The sequence below is a fragment of the Sciurus carolinensis genome, chromosome 11 (genome assembly GCF_902686445.1).
Source record: "Sciurus carolinensis chromosome 11, mSciCar1.2, whole genome shotgun sequence".
NCBI classification, from domain to species: domain Eukaryota; kingdom Metazoa; phylum Chordata; class Mammalia; order Rodentia; family Sciuridae; genus Sciurus; species Sciurus carolinensis.
In genome coordinates this window covers 66,062,308-66,078,708 of record NC_062223.1, presented here as the reverse complement: position 1 = coordinate 66,078,708, position 16,401 = coordinate 66,062,308, and the positions used below count along the sequence as shown (strand labels likewise).

Sequence of the window (16,401 nt, the reverse complement as noted above, 5' to 3'; positions counted from 1 at the left end):
GTTTCTAGGTCTCCCACCTATGGTTAAGTTCTGAAAGAACTTGTTGCCAAAAGCTAAAAAGCTCAAGTGGAGAGCCATAAAGAAAAGAATCTAGTGCAGAATCTCTCTTCACCATTTTGAGAGTGTTTAGGATAAGGAAAAAGAACCAGCAGCACCACGTCTGCTTCTAAGTAGTAGTTCACACTATCATCAAGGAGAAGTAATAATTAAAGAAAAAAGATGCACAATTAGATGTGCAAAAAAAAGAAAATGAAGAGGATAGCCATTAAGTTTCAAAGGAGAGCAGGAAATATGGAATATCCAAACCAGTTTTCTTATTTTCTTCATGTGGAAAATAAGAGTAAAAGTTCATAGGTCACCAGATCACAAAGTGCTACAACTGGGCCTGATAAGGAAGACTGAATCCATCTCAGAGGTCATGAACTTTGAACCAGATAGGACCTTGGATTACCTATTTAATCCAACACATGCAAATACAAATTTAAGCAGAACAGAAAATTTGAAATGTGGCACAAAGAAAGGAAATAAGGTATAATCCAGAGTACTGGACTGAGGGTAATATCTTAATTTTAGTTTTAAATTCAAATGCTAATAATGTGTGTAACCTTGAGCAAGTCAATAACTTTTCTCTGGGCCTCAGCTTTATCATCTGTCAAAGAACGAAACCTAAATTCTATAAACTTGAAAATAACATAGCAATATAATTCCATGGTACCTAACATTACAAGGATCATTTATTATCCAGGCACAGTGTTACACATCTATAATCTCTGTAATTGACTCAGGAGGCTGAGGCAGGATGATCACAAGTTCAAAGCCAGCTTCAGCAACTTAGTGTAGTCCTAAGCAATTTAGCAAGACCCTGTCTCAAAATAAAAAATAAAGAGGACTGGGGATGTGGTTCAGTGGTTAAATGCCCCTGGGTTCAATCTCTAGTACAACAACAACAAAAAAAGTCTTAGTGTAGTCTAACTGCTGTAACAAACATCCCCAAATCTCAATGACTTAATAAATTAAAAATGTCTCTAATCTCACAATCCAATGACTGATGCATGGTGGTGGTGGTAATGTTGGGTGTCTGTGTGGTGGGGAGATAGTCGCACACAGTTATTTAGAGGCTGAGGCTCCTGCCATCGGTCTTTGGGTAGCTCTACTATCACCTAGTACTTCTGGGTTTTCCCCCAGATCTTCACATTGAGCCAGCAACCAAAGAAACAGAGTGTAAAGGATCATTGTTTTAGTCAACTTTTTTGCTGCTGTCACTAAATGATCTGACCAGCACAGTTATAGAAGAGGAAAGTTTATTTGAGGACTCATGTTTTCAGAGATCTTAGTCCATAGAAGGCCAGCTCCATTCCTCAGGGCTCGAGGTGAGGCAGAACATCATGGCTGAAGAGTGTGGCAGAGGGAAGCAGCTTGCATCATGGTGATCAGAAACAGAGAGAGAAAGAGTCTCTACTCTCCAGATTGTCAGGTATTTCAGTCACACTCCTGCCATTGTCATGAGGTCTTCACCAGAAATGAACTGATGTTCATGCCCTTGAACCTCCAGCACTGTTAGCTCAATAAACTCAATAAACTCTCTTTCTTCATAAGTAGTCTGTGTCAGATATTTCATTATGGTGGTGAAAAGTGGACTAACACAGTCATCGTATCAGTTTTCTCTTGCTACATAACACATTACTACAGCTTTAATGGCTTAAAACAACACCCAGTTATTATCTCATAGTTCCTGTGGCTCACATCTGAGCCATAGTTGAGCTCTGCTCTGTTTCTCACCAACCTGAAATCAGGATATCGGCTGGGGTAGGTAGGCTCTTACTGGAGATGCTAGGGAAGAACACACTTCCAAACTCATTCAGGTTGACGGCAGAATTCATTTCTTTGAGTTTATAGAAATGAGTTCCCTGTTTCCTGGAGGCCCTTCATTTTCATAGCAGTGTAACATGCTGAGTCCTCTTCTCCCACTTCCACTCCGAAACAGCAAGCTCTTGGCTTTGAAAGGCTCTTGTGACTACACCGAGCTTGCCTGGATAATCTCCTGTGTTAAACTCAACTTACCACATAATGTGAGAGTTACCATATAATTGTAAGGGTTATATCTTGTTTTCAAAGTCTCCAGGGATTTGGGGTGGGGCATCTTTGGGAGCCCATTTGAGAAATTCTGCCTACCATGGTGAACTGTCCTTGATTAGCTCCTGATTCTCTTTTCTGGGAGACATTCCCAAGTCCACTGTTCTCTGTGGCCTTTGTCTTCCCTCTGGGAGGCCTTTCATTATGTATCTTTATTGACTGTTATTGAAGCAGCTATTAGGGAGCACACCTTCCCCCGGTGTAAGCTCTGGATCTCAATGATGGTTTTCTAGCTTGCACAATTGAAGTTTTCCATCCTGGTTTATGTTTCTTTGTAAATATGATTCCCTCACAAATGTAGATTTATGATCTCTTTGCTTTCATGTGCCAATAATCATACCCCCAATTCTCTCTCAGTCATCATTCTCTAAGTCTGTTTCTGCTGTCCCTGTCCCAATCCTTTCTCTTTCTAACTTAATGGTGACTACACTAAGTTCATTTGGAACCACAAAAGGGAAAGCCACATCTGCATCTATTCTTTGCTATAAGGCTAAGTTGATCTGTTCAACTGAGAAATTTTATGGTTCTTTTTCTCTTGAAGTTGTTTTCAGTTTGTTTGGGGTTTAGAAGGAGTCAGGTTTTCTAACCCTTAAATCCCTACATGTTCTCTATGTTTTTTTATTTCTGCTTCAAAATAGCCAATTTTTCCCAAGGACTCTTTTTCTTGCAATATCTTGTCAAAGGCAACCAATAGTGGCTCACATACTCCAATGCTTCAATTCTTCCACTTACTTCTTCTAGAGTTATGAGCTACTCACAGAATGCCTTTCAAATTAGCACAGGTAGGATTTTACCAAATGTTTTTGTTTTATTCACAACATGGGCCCTTATTTTTCCAGCTCCCAATATTAGCTTTTTGTCTGATACTTGACTGTTAAATCACTTTCTCGGATTTTAAAATTTTATTATTAAACCACCGCATCTCAGGTACAAATACATACATTTGTTAGGATAGGCTAGCTGCTATAACAAACTTTCCTGAATCTTAGTGACTTAACACACTAAAATTTTGCTTCTTACTCATGTCACAAGTTGACATTGTGAGCACACACCAGAGACCTGATCCATTCAGTGATTCTACCAGGCTTCTGAGGCTTCTTCAGAATCCTCTGACTTTGATCAGTAGAAAAGGGAATGAACGAAGTGTGGAATATTAGGCTGGAGAGTTTGTTTTTAGGAGACTGGATCCACAAAGTCCATATTCCCTTGCATCTAACTGCAAGAAAGACCAAAAAATGCAGGCAAGCTTTGGAAGTAGGGTTGGCAAAAACTCAGTCTCTATCACATAGTGAAAAATATTAATGAAAAAAAAAATCATAGACCAGGAAGAAACAGGAAACTGGGACCAGGAATGGGCAAAGAATGAAGGAGAGGAACTGATCCAGCCTCTGTGAGGAAGCTTGTAGTATAATGATCATATGTACATGATGGTACATAGTATATGATAAATTCATGATCATACATAATATGATGGCTGGTATAATGGTTTAGATGAGGTGTCTCTCAATTAGCTCATGTGATAGATAATGCAGGAATGTTCAGAGGTGAAATGATTACATTATGAGAATAAAAACCTAATAAGTCAATTAATTATTGATAGTTTAATAATTTGAAAGACCTACTCTACTGGGTGGTAACTGTAGGCAGGTGGGACATGACTGGGGAAGTAGGTCTCTGGGAGTGTGCCCTTGGGGATTATATCTTGCTCCTGAGACTTTTCCTCTCTGCTTCTTGGCTGCCATAAGCTGAGCAGCTTTCCTCTGTCACACTCTTCTGCCATGATGTTCCGCCTCACCTCGGGTTCAGAGCAATGGAGTTGCTGACCTCGTACTGAACTTCTGAAACTGTGAGCTCAAAATAAACTTTTCCTTCTTTAAGTTGTTTTGTCAGGTATTTCAGTCACAGCAACAAAAAGTTGACTAACACAGCTGGGGACTTCTGGCTTGGTTCTGGGAGGAACTTATATCCAAAGGAATCTAATTCAGGGTTGGAATGAGATTGTGGCTCAGCTCCATAAAATGAAGAGGCATCTGGCTACTGCCAAAGGTTTAGAAATGTGCTTTTATTTTCAAACTCAGGTATGTGACACTCTATAGTTCAATGCTAGCACACCTGTGTGAGGCTTAACAACATTAGGAACTGACAACCAGTGATACACAAATACAGCGTCTCCCTTCCCGTTCCCTCTGTCAGGCTGTACATGGGGAGCAATACATATGACTTTGCAGCAGCCAGAAAGTGAAGATCTTTCAGCAGGTGAAGTCAGCAATGATGCAAACAACACATCACTCTGCAACCGAAAGTAGGCGACCAGACATCTAGGGCTAAGCAGCAATGTCAGAGGCATTTTGAGGGAAACTTTATTTCAGATCAATATCATATTAGAAATATAGGGTCTGTTTCCCTTTCACAACTGCTTTGGCAGCAGATGCAACTATTTCAGGTTGATCTTTGCTTCCAGAAAAAAATAGACGGATGAGTACTTTTTCAGCCATGCCCTGTGTAAATATGGCTACCCTTATGCTCCCTTTTGGAGTGTCTTCTTCCTCAACTTTCCTTACTCACAAATGGAGTAGAGTGGGTGAGGGCCTTTGCCTGAAGTTCTCTTGAGGGCCTTTCTGCAGGGGAAGCTGGAGGTGCAGGAGCTCTCCGCACAGCTCTCCTTACCTCGTCTGACCTGAAAACAGGGTTGGGAAGCTTGTGCCAAGTGGGTAATGGGCCAACTCAGCCTTGTCCTCCGTTATTGGGGGCTGAGGTTGAACATTGGTCACTTGGAGTCCTGCTCTATAGCTGCTCTCTCTGGATCTCCATTCACAGCCTATCTTTGTCTCTGAGGGGTTTGTGTAACTAAAGCTCCTTCAGTTGTATCTGTGCCTGTTGGAAGAGGCCAGGTAAATCATCCACCCATGCCTCCAAAGTCCCTCTGCTTTGATCTGTACCTCTTTACCTTAATGGCACATCCTTGGTCAACCCTGGCTTGGGCTTCTCTCTCAGTTATTTTCTAGCCTCTGTGAAGGACACTGCCTTCAATAAACATGCAGTTTTAAAGTGGGGTCTAGTCTAAGGGTGACTATTTGAAGGGAGTGATTGCATTGAGCCCATCCTTGAGCTTGGAAATGGTGTTGCTGCTAGCCTGGTTGCATTCCTGCTTTCTCACAAAATAGCCTGAGAAATATTAGAACAAGCTGAGGTCAACAAAAATGTGACTCTTCTCATGGAGATGGGGGTGGTGCTGGTGCTGGAACTGGGAAAACTGCAGAATGTCAGCAGTCCCAGGCTGCTCTCCACCACCTTGTATGTTCACTTGTTCTTTTGATCAGTATTTAATGACACCCTCCCAAGCATCAGCTACCATGTTAGGCACCTACCCAACAGATGGGTAAGACATGGTTTTTGTCTTTGAGGAAAAATGATTGGAGAAACAGATAATACAAATAAATTATGGCAATAGACTGTAGGTATAGGTAAATAATGAAAATACTTAAGTGTCAGAAAGCACAGAGGGTATGAGCCATTATGTTGGGTATGAGGAGAGTGTGGGATGAGGTCATTAAAGCCTGTATGGAGGGGCGATTTTTCACTTGGCCCTCAAGAGTGAACAAAAGCAAAGACATTAACAGCAGGAAAAAAAAAAAAAAAAAAAAACCTAATAAGTGGAGGTTTAGAACATCAAGCCAAAATTTAGTTTGGGAAGCAGAGATGATTTGGAGGAGCTGAATGACCAGTTTAGTGAGCAAGATTGGGATGGCAGGCATTCAGCTAGGAGACCACTGGAGGAAGAAATATAGTATACGGTTAGGGGTAGAGTCCCTGGAAATAGACCACCCCAGTTTGAGAGCTAACTCCACGATTTACTAGCTGTGTGTCCTTAACAAGTTACTTGTCTTTATCTTTTTTGTGCTTTAGCTTCTTTATCTGAAAACAGAAAGAATGATCTCCACCTCAGGGTTTTTTTTTTTCCCTTGAGGACTAAATGAATTAATACTCATATAATACTGAGAATAGTTCTTGGCTCAGAGTAAGTTCTATATGAGTTTTGGCCATAAAAGTAAATGATAGCAAACAAAACCCAAAGCAACCACCCATACAGAAGCCAAACCCCACCACCCCCCACCACCAAACTGATGAAGGCTGATGAAGGCAGAGGCTGAAAAGGTGGGGAGAGATGTCAAATTGGAGATTTGCTCCTTCAGCTCTGTACTGAACAATTGGGAATGCTCTGGAGCATATGCTAGGGTTGGAAATTCCATTTGAACTGAAACCCTAACGTGCAATTTCCCCCTTGCGTGTGGACACACTCAGAGTGAGAGCCTGAAGCTGAAAGCACACCATTTCTCCTTGCTCACCTGAGAGGTGGTTTAAATCCTTCAAAGGGAGAGAACTAATAGGAAACAGACTGTGCTGTGCAGCAGCTTAGAATTGGCATCTGATATGGAGACCAGCAAGTCTGCCATTGAAGCCACAAGTTTTCAGTGTTTTTCAAACATCTTCAGTCCATGTGGATAGTTCACTATACGGGTGCTGTGACTGCCCCACACTTAGTGAAAATCTATGGGTTGGCTTGACACGCATCTTATTTCTTCAGAGCACACTTTTGGAGGGTTGTTGGCTTTGTGCACATGCGTGTTGTGTGTGTTGTGTTTGTGTACGGATGCACAGACCTAAATTTTTATCTTCCCATTTCATTATAAGCACTGAGCTAAATTTGGCCTGTACATTTTTCTGAGAATCCTACTCTGTGAAAAGAAACTGATTCTGAAGGGGAGAAAGGGAGGCCAAAGGATAGTCATGGAAAATGAGATGGGAATTGGAAAGATATTCACATGTGACTCCATATTCCAGGTCTGACTCTTAGGGCCAATGCTAGCTGTTAAGTATATTTCTTCCTGGTACCCAACTGCTGAAAGGAAAAGGGGAGAGTGAGCTTCTTACTGTCCCCCAGTGAAGGTGAGCTAGGGTCAGGACACCTTCCCTTTGCCAGACTTCCTTGGTGACAGTCACTTTTTTATCCACCATATGCTTTTCCAAGCAGGTTTGTTGATCCTCCAAGAACAGCAAGGTACTGTGTCTGAATAATTCCCACAGTGGTGCCAAGTGTGAAAAGAAGTCCTCCTCATCCCCAAATGGGAGGGGTGGCAGTACATCCACACCAGAACCTGATGCACTAGACTTGGGGATGAGGTGGTGGGCTGATGTCCTGGAGCAGGGCATTGGCTAGGAATCAGGTTTCCTACTGCTCTGTAGGCTGCTCATGCTGGAGTCCTGAGCTCCACCAGGAGTCCCTCTGGGCTGCTGAGCAAGTGGATCTTCCAAGGGGCCCATCGGCCTGCTCCACACAAGAATTATAGGAATTGTAGAGTCCCAGCACAACAGTCAAGACCAGCATCACTGCAGCCATCATCCAGATCACTTGCCAGTGCTGACACAGTTTGGGATACAAGACTTGTAAGAAGTGGACCAATTCTTCAAGTTTGCTGTCAATGAAAAAACAGGTGGAGGGCTTAGTATATTGGCAAATGTATGATTCCCAGATCCATATTTCTCTATCTGGGGATTCCGCCTATGCTGTCCAGAGCAGTGATTCTCAAACTCAACTGTGCATAGGAGCTTGGCAGCAATTTTTCAAAATAATTCAGGCCTACTGAATAAGAATTTCCAGATTCTTAATAATCTCCAGATTATTCTTATGATCTAGGACTCTATAGTCACATTTCTCTAGATGGTTTTGACATCTCTGGTCTATAGCATTGATGGTAGGAGCTTCTGGTCAGGAATACTCTGTTACTTGTTTGATCATTCACCCATTCACACATGCTCTCTTCTGTCTATTCATGGGATAATCACTGATATCTATATTCTCTTGAGCCCCAGAGCACAAGTTTGGCTGATCCATATTCCCACAGATCAGATGGCACCAGTATGCCATTGCTCTTAGATGTATTAGTGATCAGTTCCAAGTTCTAAACTGTCCCTGTATCAGTGCTGAGAAGCTTAATTCATTGTTCTCAGTTCCACCTTCGACTGTGTCCAGAGTGGAAGAATTATGCCAAGTTCTCAGAAGCAGCTTGATTTCCACCATAAGGCCTGTTGCTGAGAAGTAGGAGCTCTAATACAGTTAGTAGAGAGTGGATAACTTGGAACGTATTGAAAAACTCAACTCCTCTGAAAGGGGCCAAGTGCTCAGAGTGCTTGCCTCCCCTGCTAAGTATGGCCACAGGAAATTGATTTGTTTCTTGTCTATGTGGGAACCCCATCAGATCATTTCAGGCACAATATAGCAATATAAAAATAAAAATAAAAAAATAAAAAGAGCACACTAGCTGATGTGAAAATTACTAGCTAATTTCACAACCGTCAAGAAGGTAGAGCTTGGAAATGTAAGCTTTATTTCCTTTCAATCCTATTTAGATTCTTTAGATTCTATTGAGATATGACTAGATGCCAAAACGGAGTCATTCTTTGGAACTATATTTCCATGCCCCCAAACAGGCTACTAGAGTGGGAAAAATCCCACCCTGATCCCACTTTAAGTGACACTACAAAGGAGGTCAAGTCCTGGGTTTGTAGCAGGGAGTGGTGGCACATGCCTGTAATCCCAGTGACTCAGGAGGGTGAGATGGGAGGGATCACAAGTTCAAGGCCAGTCTTAGCAACTTAACAAGGCCATAAGCAACTCAGTGAGAACCTGTCTCAAAATAAAGCAATCCCCAGCAGGAAAAAAATAAAAATCTGACTTTGTGACCCTTAGGTGGTCATCCATTTCCAGCCTATAAGAGAGGTTAGAGATAAAATTAGGTTAGAAAGATCAAATTGTGTTTTCATGTATGTGTAATAAACCCATTATTCTGCATAATTGAGGTGCACCAATAAAAAATTAGGTTAGAAATAGAATTCCTGTGGAAGTCAATTTTTGGTTATTGTAAATAAGCTTCTGTTTTCTAAGAGTTAAGGGTAAAGTAAAGGAACCTGCCTAAATATCATTTTAGCCCTTTAGAGCAGTTTAAACAGGTGGAAGGAAAAAAGACAAAGTTTTATGTCACATATTGTGAGTCTCAGTTGTTCAGTGTTTAATATAAATGCCAGAAGACTGTATTCTCTGTTTGAATATTATTAAGATGTTGGATTGATTCACCCACAGTTCCTTTAAACCAATCCTCCAGATAGCAATATTTGTAACAGATTACATTATAACATATAACTAAGTAGAAACTCCGAAAAAAAAAAGTGGGGGCATTAGTGTTTGATGTTGAATCCCTTAAATAAAGGTTCAGCTGTTGGACTTAGCTTAATGTTTTTAAAATAGGACATGGAACTTTTAATAACTTCAGACATGGCTTATTAGTGAGGTACCAAAATTTCATGGGGGGATCATGTTTGAGTGCAGGTGTCTACAGGCAACTGTGTGTCTAAGAGGCTCATGTGGACAAGGATCACTGGCATTGAAGAAAACAGCTCTTGAGGCCAATGTGGCTTGGGTTACAGGGGAGGAAGGAAACTTATTACCATGAGTGGACAGATTATATGCTAGCAATATCAGCCCTTATGGAGAAGATGACACCACACTGGTAGGCCTGAAAATGTGAAGCTACATCCTTGTGCTGAAGGATGTAGACCCTTCTCATGTGCTCATGCTTGGTGTCTGTCACCTGAGGAACAGTTATATTCTCAAAACCAAAAAGCAAATCCAAGGGGGAGCAGAGGGAGACAGAACAAGCTCTCTCAGGATCAGGAGGATCAAGAGGACACTCTTGGGTGATGGATGCCACAGGTGGTCATTGCCAGGTGCTTATAACTAGCTGGCAGAAATGGACCCAGGCAAAGCCTTCTTTCCCCTGGAATTTCCTGAAATGGGAGGGCGCTGACAATTGCCTGAGATCAAATTAGTTAGATAAGTCCCGTGCTTTGTAAACCAGACTGTTTATATGGCATGTACTCTCTCTGTTTATTTCTCTTTTGTTTTTTTCTCAGTGTTTGGTAGTGTTAGAAGTTCTAGCCTGTCTTTACTGTATTCAGGATGCCAAAGGAAGGGCTTTTGTCTGGACCAGGGTTTGATGATTTTAAAGGGAAGAAAGGCAGTGTGATGGCCTGAATAATAAGAGCAGAGGACCCCAAGAGGGATGAGCCACAAGGAGAACAGCATCCAGCTGCTTCAGGTTCTTTCAGGAGAGGCATGTGTCCCAGCAGAGGGGAAGCATTTCCCCAGTTCTCCTGGATGCCCTTTCCCTTGAACAATGACATTGACTCAGGCAGGCTGAGCCCTCCCGCTTGGTTGAATCGTCCCTTGATTTTGGATTGTTCATGGGAAGGGCTGGAAAATGAGCTAAGTGTCACTGGGCTGGAAGGGAGTCTACTCAGGATCCTTTACTCTTTCTTGACTCATAAGAGCTCTTGATTACTGTCTGTCCTACCCATGACCACCTCTGACCCCGCGACTCTTGCAAATATTCCATTGTTAACTATATTTGCTCTTGATTTCCTCTACCTCCTCTCCAACATGAGTGCCCTCTTGTTCTCTGTTGGCCATGCTTTGACCCTGGACCCACTGCTGCCCTGGACTGACACTTCCAGAGATTTTGTGCAATTCAGTAAATAAATGTAATCCATTTTCAGTAATCTCAGGTCTCCACACACAGGCTTCCCACCTGCTTCTCTGGTCCTTTTCCTCTTCTTCAGTTTCTTCTATCTCCTCAGGTTCCTCAGGACTCTCGCTCTTCTGTTCTTCCTCCTCTTCCTTCAGCTCTTGAAGTTCTTTGGTCTTCTTTAGACCTTCCTGGTATCTGGAAGGCAAAAAGGAAAAACTGAATCTGGAAGGGTCAGACATGGAGGAGCATCCTTTCCTGAGTTCCTAGGGGAGGGGACTTAGGCACCTCCAATAATGATGCACTTCCTGTGGTCCCACACAACAGGAAAAATCTGGGAAGCTCCACTGAACCCCAATGTGGCTCATGTCAGTACAATTTCCCCTCACTCCTCAGTCATCCTTCCTGTTTATGTGACAATGTGACAATTTGTCAGGGAAAAAAATGTGGGCACAGGGTCTCCTGGATTCTTATCCTACAAAACATTCTGTAGAGATAAGATTGCATTTGTTCTCTGTGTAACCTTGGAACTTCATTTTCTCATCTGTAAAACAGAGAGGGTGCTCGCCATCTCACAGGGCACAGGAAAGTTTTCAGAAGTGCCAGGACTTGACCTGGCAGTAAATGTTCACAAAGCCAATGAAGGAGTTTGTCCCTGCACATTCTGAGGGTAGATGACAGTTGTGGGTGAAAAGATAGGCTTTCCAAGAGAGAACCTTCTGATTTCCTTCTCCCAGGATCAGGATTACCCTGAACATATGTTTACGTGTCCTATAGCATGGTGCTTAACATTAGCAGTTTGGCTGGAGCAGCCCCGCCACTATCCAGGGTTTTGGTGGGCAGGGAGCTACATCTCCTTCAGGAGCTGTAGGGGCATCAAGCCAGGGTGGAGGTGATTCTCTACCTTGGGATTTGGGCCTGCTCAGTGCCATCTCCCCAGTGACTTACAGTTGGCCTTAGATGCTCCTGAAGCTCAGTTAGAGAAGAGGCTGGTTGGAAGCAAGGGGACTCTAGTTTAGAGGAGGAAGGGATGATGGGGCCGTTCTAGAAACAGAGTTGCAGCTGCCCCTGGGTATTGTTGGCAGCAACACGGCTGCTTCTAGCGTGTGTTGGGAAACCTCAAGCACCACCAAGAGGAACCTACTCCGAGCCCCTGATTTCCAGACCATACCCAGCAGTAGCATTCAAACCTAAAAAGAGAGTAGTCTATTGTTGCCTAACCACACCATCCCACCCAGCTTCCTTCTGTCCTTCCTGTGGAATAGTCTTACTCTCTTCCTATGTAGTTCCTTTCTGGGGCCAGGAGGCCCTGGGGCCACTGGTTGCCTCCCCAAAGCTAAAAAACAGAAAAGGCTGTGGGAAGGTGTCTTCTGAGATCTGCCAGGTGCCCTAGGGCTGGCCAAGGTCTGACTCACCCCTTGTTGTAGGCTTCTTCCTCCACCCTGGCCTTGGTCTCTTGGCTGATCTCCTCCAGGCAGCCCGGGGGTGGCACAGGAGCAGAGGCTTCACAATCTGGCTCCCCATTTGTCTTTCCACTAGAGGGAAGGAGGAAGTACAAGATGCCTGATTCCTGATTACAAGTAAGGAAATCAGCTCTTTCAGTAGCTTTTAGATTTTTAAAAATCCTTCTACCCTGAGACAAGATTTTATGAAGTTCTGACTCCATGAATTTTTCCTAGACCATCAAAAAATGCACTGCTCCCTTCCTCCTCGTGCTCCCAAATCCACCTTTATTCTTATTCCAGGAGGTGCTGTGAATGGACAAATATTCAGAGCTTCATGGCACTGAGATGAGGAAAGTGAGGGTGAATCAAAATATTCTCATGATCCCCACTTATTCTTTCAAACATCTACTGATATAACTAAGCTGCAGGTAATTGCAACGTGCTTAGGACACATTAGGAAATAACAAAATGAGAGCTGGTTGCGTGGTATATGCCTGTAATCCCAGTAACTTGGGAGGCTGAGGCAGGAAGATTACACGTGCAAGGTCAGCTTCACCAACTGAGCAAGACTGTCTCAAAATAAAAACTAAAAAAGGCTGGGGATGTAGCTCAGGAGTAAAGTGCCCTTGAGTTCAATCCCCGGTACCCAAAAAAGAAAATAACAAAATGGTTTTTGCCAATGTGGAGCTTCTCAGAAGAGAAAGACTCCCATCCCTATTCCCACCCCACCCCCAAAAAAAGGAAAAGGAAAAATTTGTAAATTACTACAAATTATGAAATTATTATTTTATACTTATGAAAGAAACTATTTAGTGATAGAAAATGAGAGAATGTGCTTAGAGTAAAGGGTCAGAAAAGGCCTCTCTGAAGTGATGAAATTAAAGCACAGGCCTGAAAGATGGGAGGTCAGCTGTGTCTATAGCACACAAAGATCATCCTAGGGAGAGGATGCAGGATATAAAGACTTCAGCACAAAAGTGCTGAGACAGAGACATCGGAGGAGCTGCAAAGAGTCATCATGGTGGGAGTTAACTTTTGGAAAGGATAAATTTGCTATGTATGTGAGGTATTCAAATGGAGATGTCAAGAGGACAGTTGGATATGCCAAAGTGAGGCAGAGAAGAGTTCTCAGCTGGAGATATGCATTTGACATCATCAGAATATAGATGATATTTAAACCTAGGGAACTGGATAAAATTGCCTAGAGACAGCAGTAGGAAGGGTGAAAAGGGAGGACTCTGGACCAAACCCAGGGTATCTCCTCACTTCAGTGGAGAAGGAGGAGCCTCTTGAGGTGATCCAGAGGTAGTTACCAGAGAGGCAGGAGGAAGACAGAAGAGTCTGGAGTCTTGGGACTCAGGAAAGGAAAGAGTGTCAGGGAGGAAGAGGTCACTGTATCTCACTGTGTCTTCAGAGATTCTGTGGAACAAAGTGACCATTAGATATGACAGTACAGAGGTCAAGAAGAGCCTTGAGGTAAGGGTGGGAGCTAGGAGCATATCAAGTGGACTTAGTAAGGAAAGGGAGGTGAGACAGGTAGAGACACAGATATTTCACTAGGAAGAGGAGAAAGGAGCGTGTTGGGGGAAGCACTCAGCTGAAGAGGTGGGCCAAGAGATGACACCACATTTGAACATGAATGATTCAGTCGAGGGATAAAAAAATGGGATGTCTTTGGCTAGGTGAACAAAGACCTTAGGAAGGTGGAGATGCCTCTCCTTGGTTACTACAAAGGGAAGAAGAAGATGGAGACATCTTGGGAGTCTGGTGAAGGAAGATGAGAAGGCTTCAACTAAGGCTCAATTTTTCCATAAAGTGGAAGGCAAGGTTATCTGCTGAGAGTGAGAGATAGAGGGGCCTATAAAGGTTGGAGGAAGTAGAAAGTATAAGAGTCACGTGGCAAAGTAGGAAAATAAACATATTAGAAAACCATGGTAGGTTGGCTAAGCAGTGCTGGGTCTTCATTTGAAGTGCGGATGGATCGGGTTTAAAGGGCCATGCCTTCCCGACACATCCTGCAGCCCACTGAGGCATCCAGGATCCCAGTGGGAGGAATGTTGTCATGGAGGAGTCCTCAAACAAGGCAAAACTGTGAGCAGGGCTTTCCAGCCAGGACTCTGAGAGATCACAGCTGCCATTCCTCCCTGACCTCTCAGGCAGGGTTTATGAGTGAGCCTTGTATCTGCTCCTCATTCTTGGCATCAGTTTCCCATCTCTTTAGTTTTCCCTTAGACCTTGTAGAATTTACATTTCATCAGACTGGAAACCAAAACCCATTGTGGACAAGGAAGATAACACTCTAAAAATACCAGCTATTCATAACATTTCTTCTTCTGCAAATTACATTATCCACTCCCTTCCATGTGACCTTTGCCTAATGTGCAGTTTCCTATTTGTCCAAATGACTGGAGCAAGAGAAGAAAAACATAGCTACAGCCAAGGGCAGGGACAGTAATTCTTTTATGAAATATATTTATATATTAGAAATACTGCTATCACAGTTTTCATTTCTTTTCTGTACAGCTATTGACCTTAGAGGTTTATTAATGTTAAACAAATTTGAAGGAGGACAATGCGGTATAGGGGAAAAGAATGTATTGAGGCAAGCCTGAGTTCAGATCCCAGCTCCAACACTGTGAGTTACTTAACCTTCCTGAACTGCAGATTCCTCAGCAGTCAAATGGGGGCAGCAATACGTACCTAATGGTGGTGGTGGTAGAATTAATGAAGAAATGTAAGTATACTTTCTCGAATATGGTACTCGACAAATGATATCTCTGAAAATCATTGTTACTGTTATTTAGTCGATGTATTGGTAAATGTTGGGAGCAAACTGAACTTCCTTCAAACCTGACCCAGTAAAAGAAAATTGAAGCTGATAAATTATCAGGCAAATTTTACATCTTCAAGGGAGAACTTGATATAGGTTACTCTGACACCTCAAAGTCATAGGAACCCTAAATGTGAACTAATGTTAGGTATGGTATAATTTACATGAATTAACCTAAGATTACTTTAAAATTTTCTCAGTGCATGACTATCACTTACCATAACACACACATACACATTAGAGTTTTGCTGACCATATGACCATAAATGAATCTTTTATCATCCTTGGGTCACTGCTCTCTAGAGACAAACTTCCTTGGTAGAGCCAGGAAGCCCATTTTATTTGCCCTTCAAATAAATGGACCTTCTGTCCATTTCAGCTCCCCTATGGGGCTTTCACATGTGTTCTCTCCCTTGATCTTATGACAAGAAGAACTAAGAATGTATCAGGCTCTGTTTAAGAGTTCACTTGGGACTCATGATGACCCTATAAGGGATTACCGTTCTCAGTTTGATAGGTGAGGAAACCAAGTCTCAGAGAAGTTAAATGATAGCTCCAAATCGAATTTGACCCTGGGTAGCCCAACACCTGCCCATGCTTTTGACTGCACAATCTGCCACCATGCAAGGCATCATCCCCTCTGACAGATAACAAACCCAAGTTCGGGTTGAGTAAGTGACTTGCCTACAGGTCACATTACTGCTGCTGGGACTCTTACTTTGGTCTTCTAACTTCACGTCAAGACGCATTTCCAGGCCTCCGCAAATCTCCTTTCAGTAGGAGTCTTTCCCTGGAGCTCTGAGTGGGCTCCTAGGTACCTGCTGAGTTAAGCCATTCCCACCTGCAGGCTGGTGCAGCACTGCCCGGCCATGCTGCGCTTCTTTCTCAGGCTGCAGGTTCAGAACATGGAGGGCCTTTGCTTAAAGTGGGACGGGATCAAGAGGATTTGGAGGTGGGGCAAACGCACAGTAGGTAAGCTGTTTGCTGTCATCTCCTGACCTCTAAACTAGGCTTGCAGTTCCCTACATATCTTCTCCAACTCCCTAGAAGATTATCCTTAAGGATCTTTAAGACTCAGCTCAAAACCTCCTCTATGAAAACTTTGCTGATGTTCTCCCTTCCCCCACACCCTGTTTAAAGTTGATCTCTCCTTCTCCCTGGGCTCTCTCACAGCACCTCACCCATGACAGCATGACTAAAGCAGGGCATTTTTACATTCCTGCCCATTCCTCTATATGACTATTGCCGGCGGGAGGGTCGTGTTTGAGTCAACATGATGCTTAGTGCACAATAGGTACCACTGGGTGTGCGTTGAGTTGCCCTGTCTTCTTTATGATGTATCCAGTCTCTGTCTATCAATCTTGTGAAATGGGCAGGTCCTTTCTGTATTTCCTGAGAACCCAGTGTTTGGGTT

The 16,401-nt window shown here is 43.1% G+C and overlaps 1 protein-coding gene across 14 annotated transcripts in view; it reads right to left on the bottom strand.

Moving 5' to 3' along the window:
• Positions 1–6,001: 6,001 nt before the first annotated feature.
• Positions 6,002–16,401, bottom strand: part of Irag1 (inositol 1,4,5-triphosphate receptor associated 1) — a 110,684-nt gene continuing 100,284 nt past the window's right edge. For all 14 annotated transcript variants that reach the window (XM_047518281.1, XM_047518280.1, XM_047518282.1 and 11 more), the window contains 3 exons: positions 12,128–12,247; positions 10,776–10,910; positions 6,002–7,607 (listed from right to left, as the gene is read on the bottom strand). In XM_047518281.1, coding sequence (XP_047374237.1) covers positions 7,364–7,607; positions 10,776–10,910; positions 12,128–12,247 — 499 coding nt within the window. In that variant the 3' untranslated portion in view covers positions 6,002–7,363. The remainder of the gene's footprint in view (positions 7,608–10,775; positions 10,911–12,127; positions 12,248–16,401) is intronic.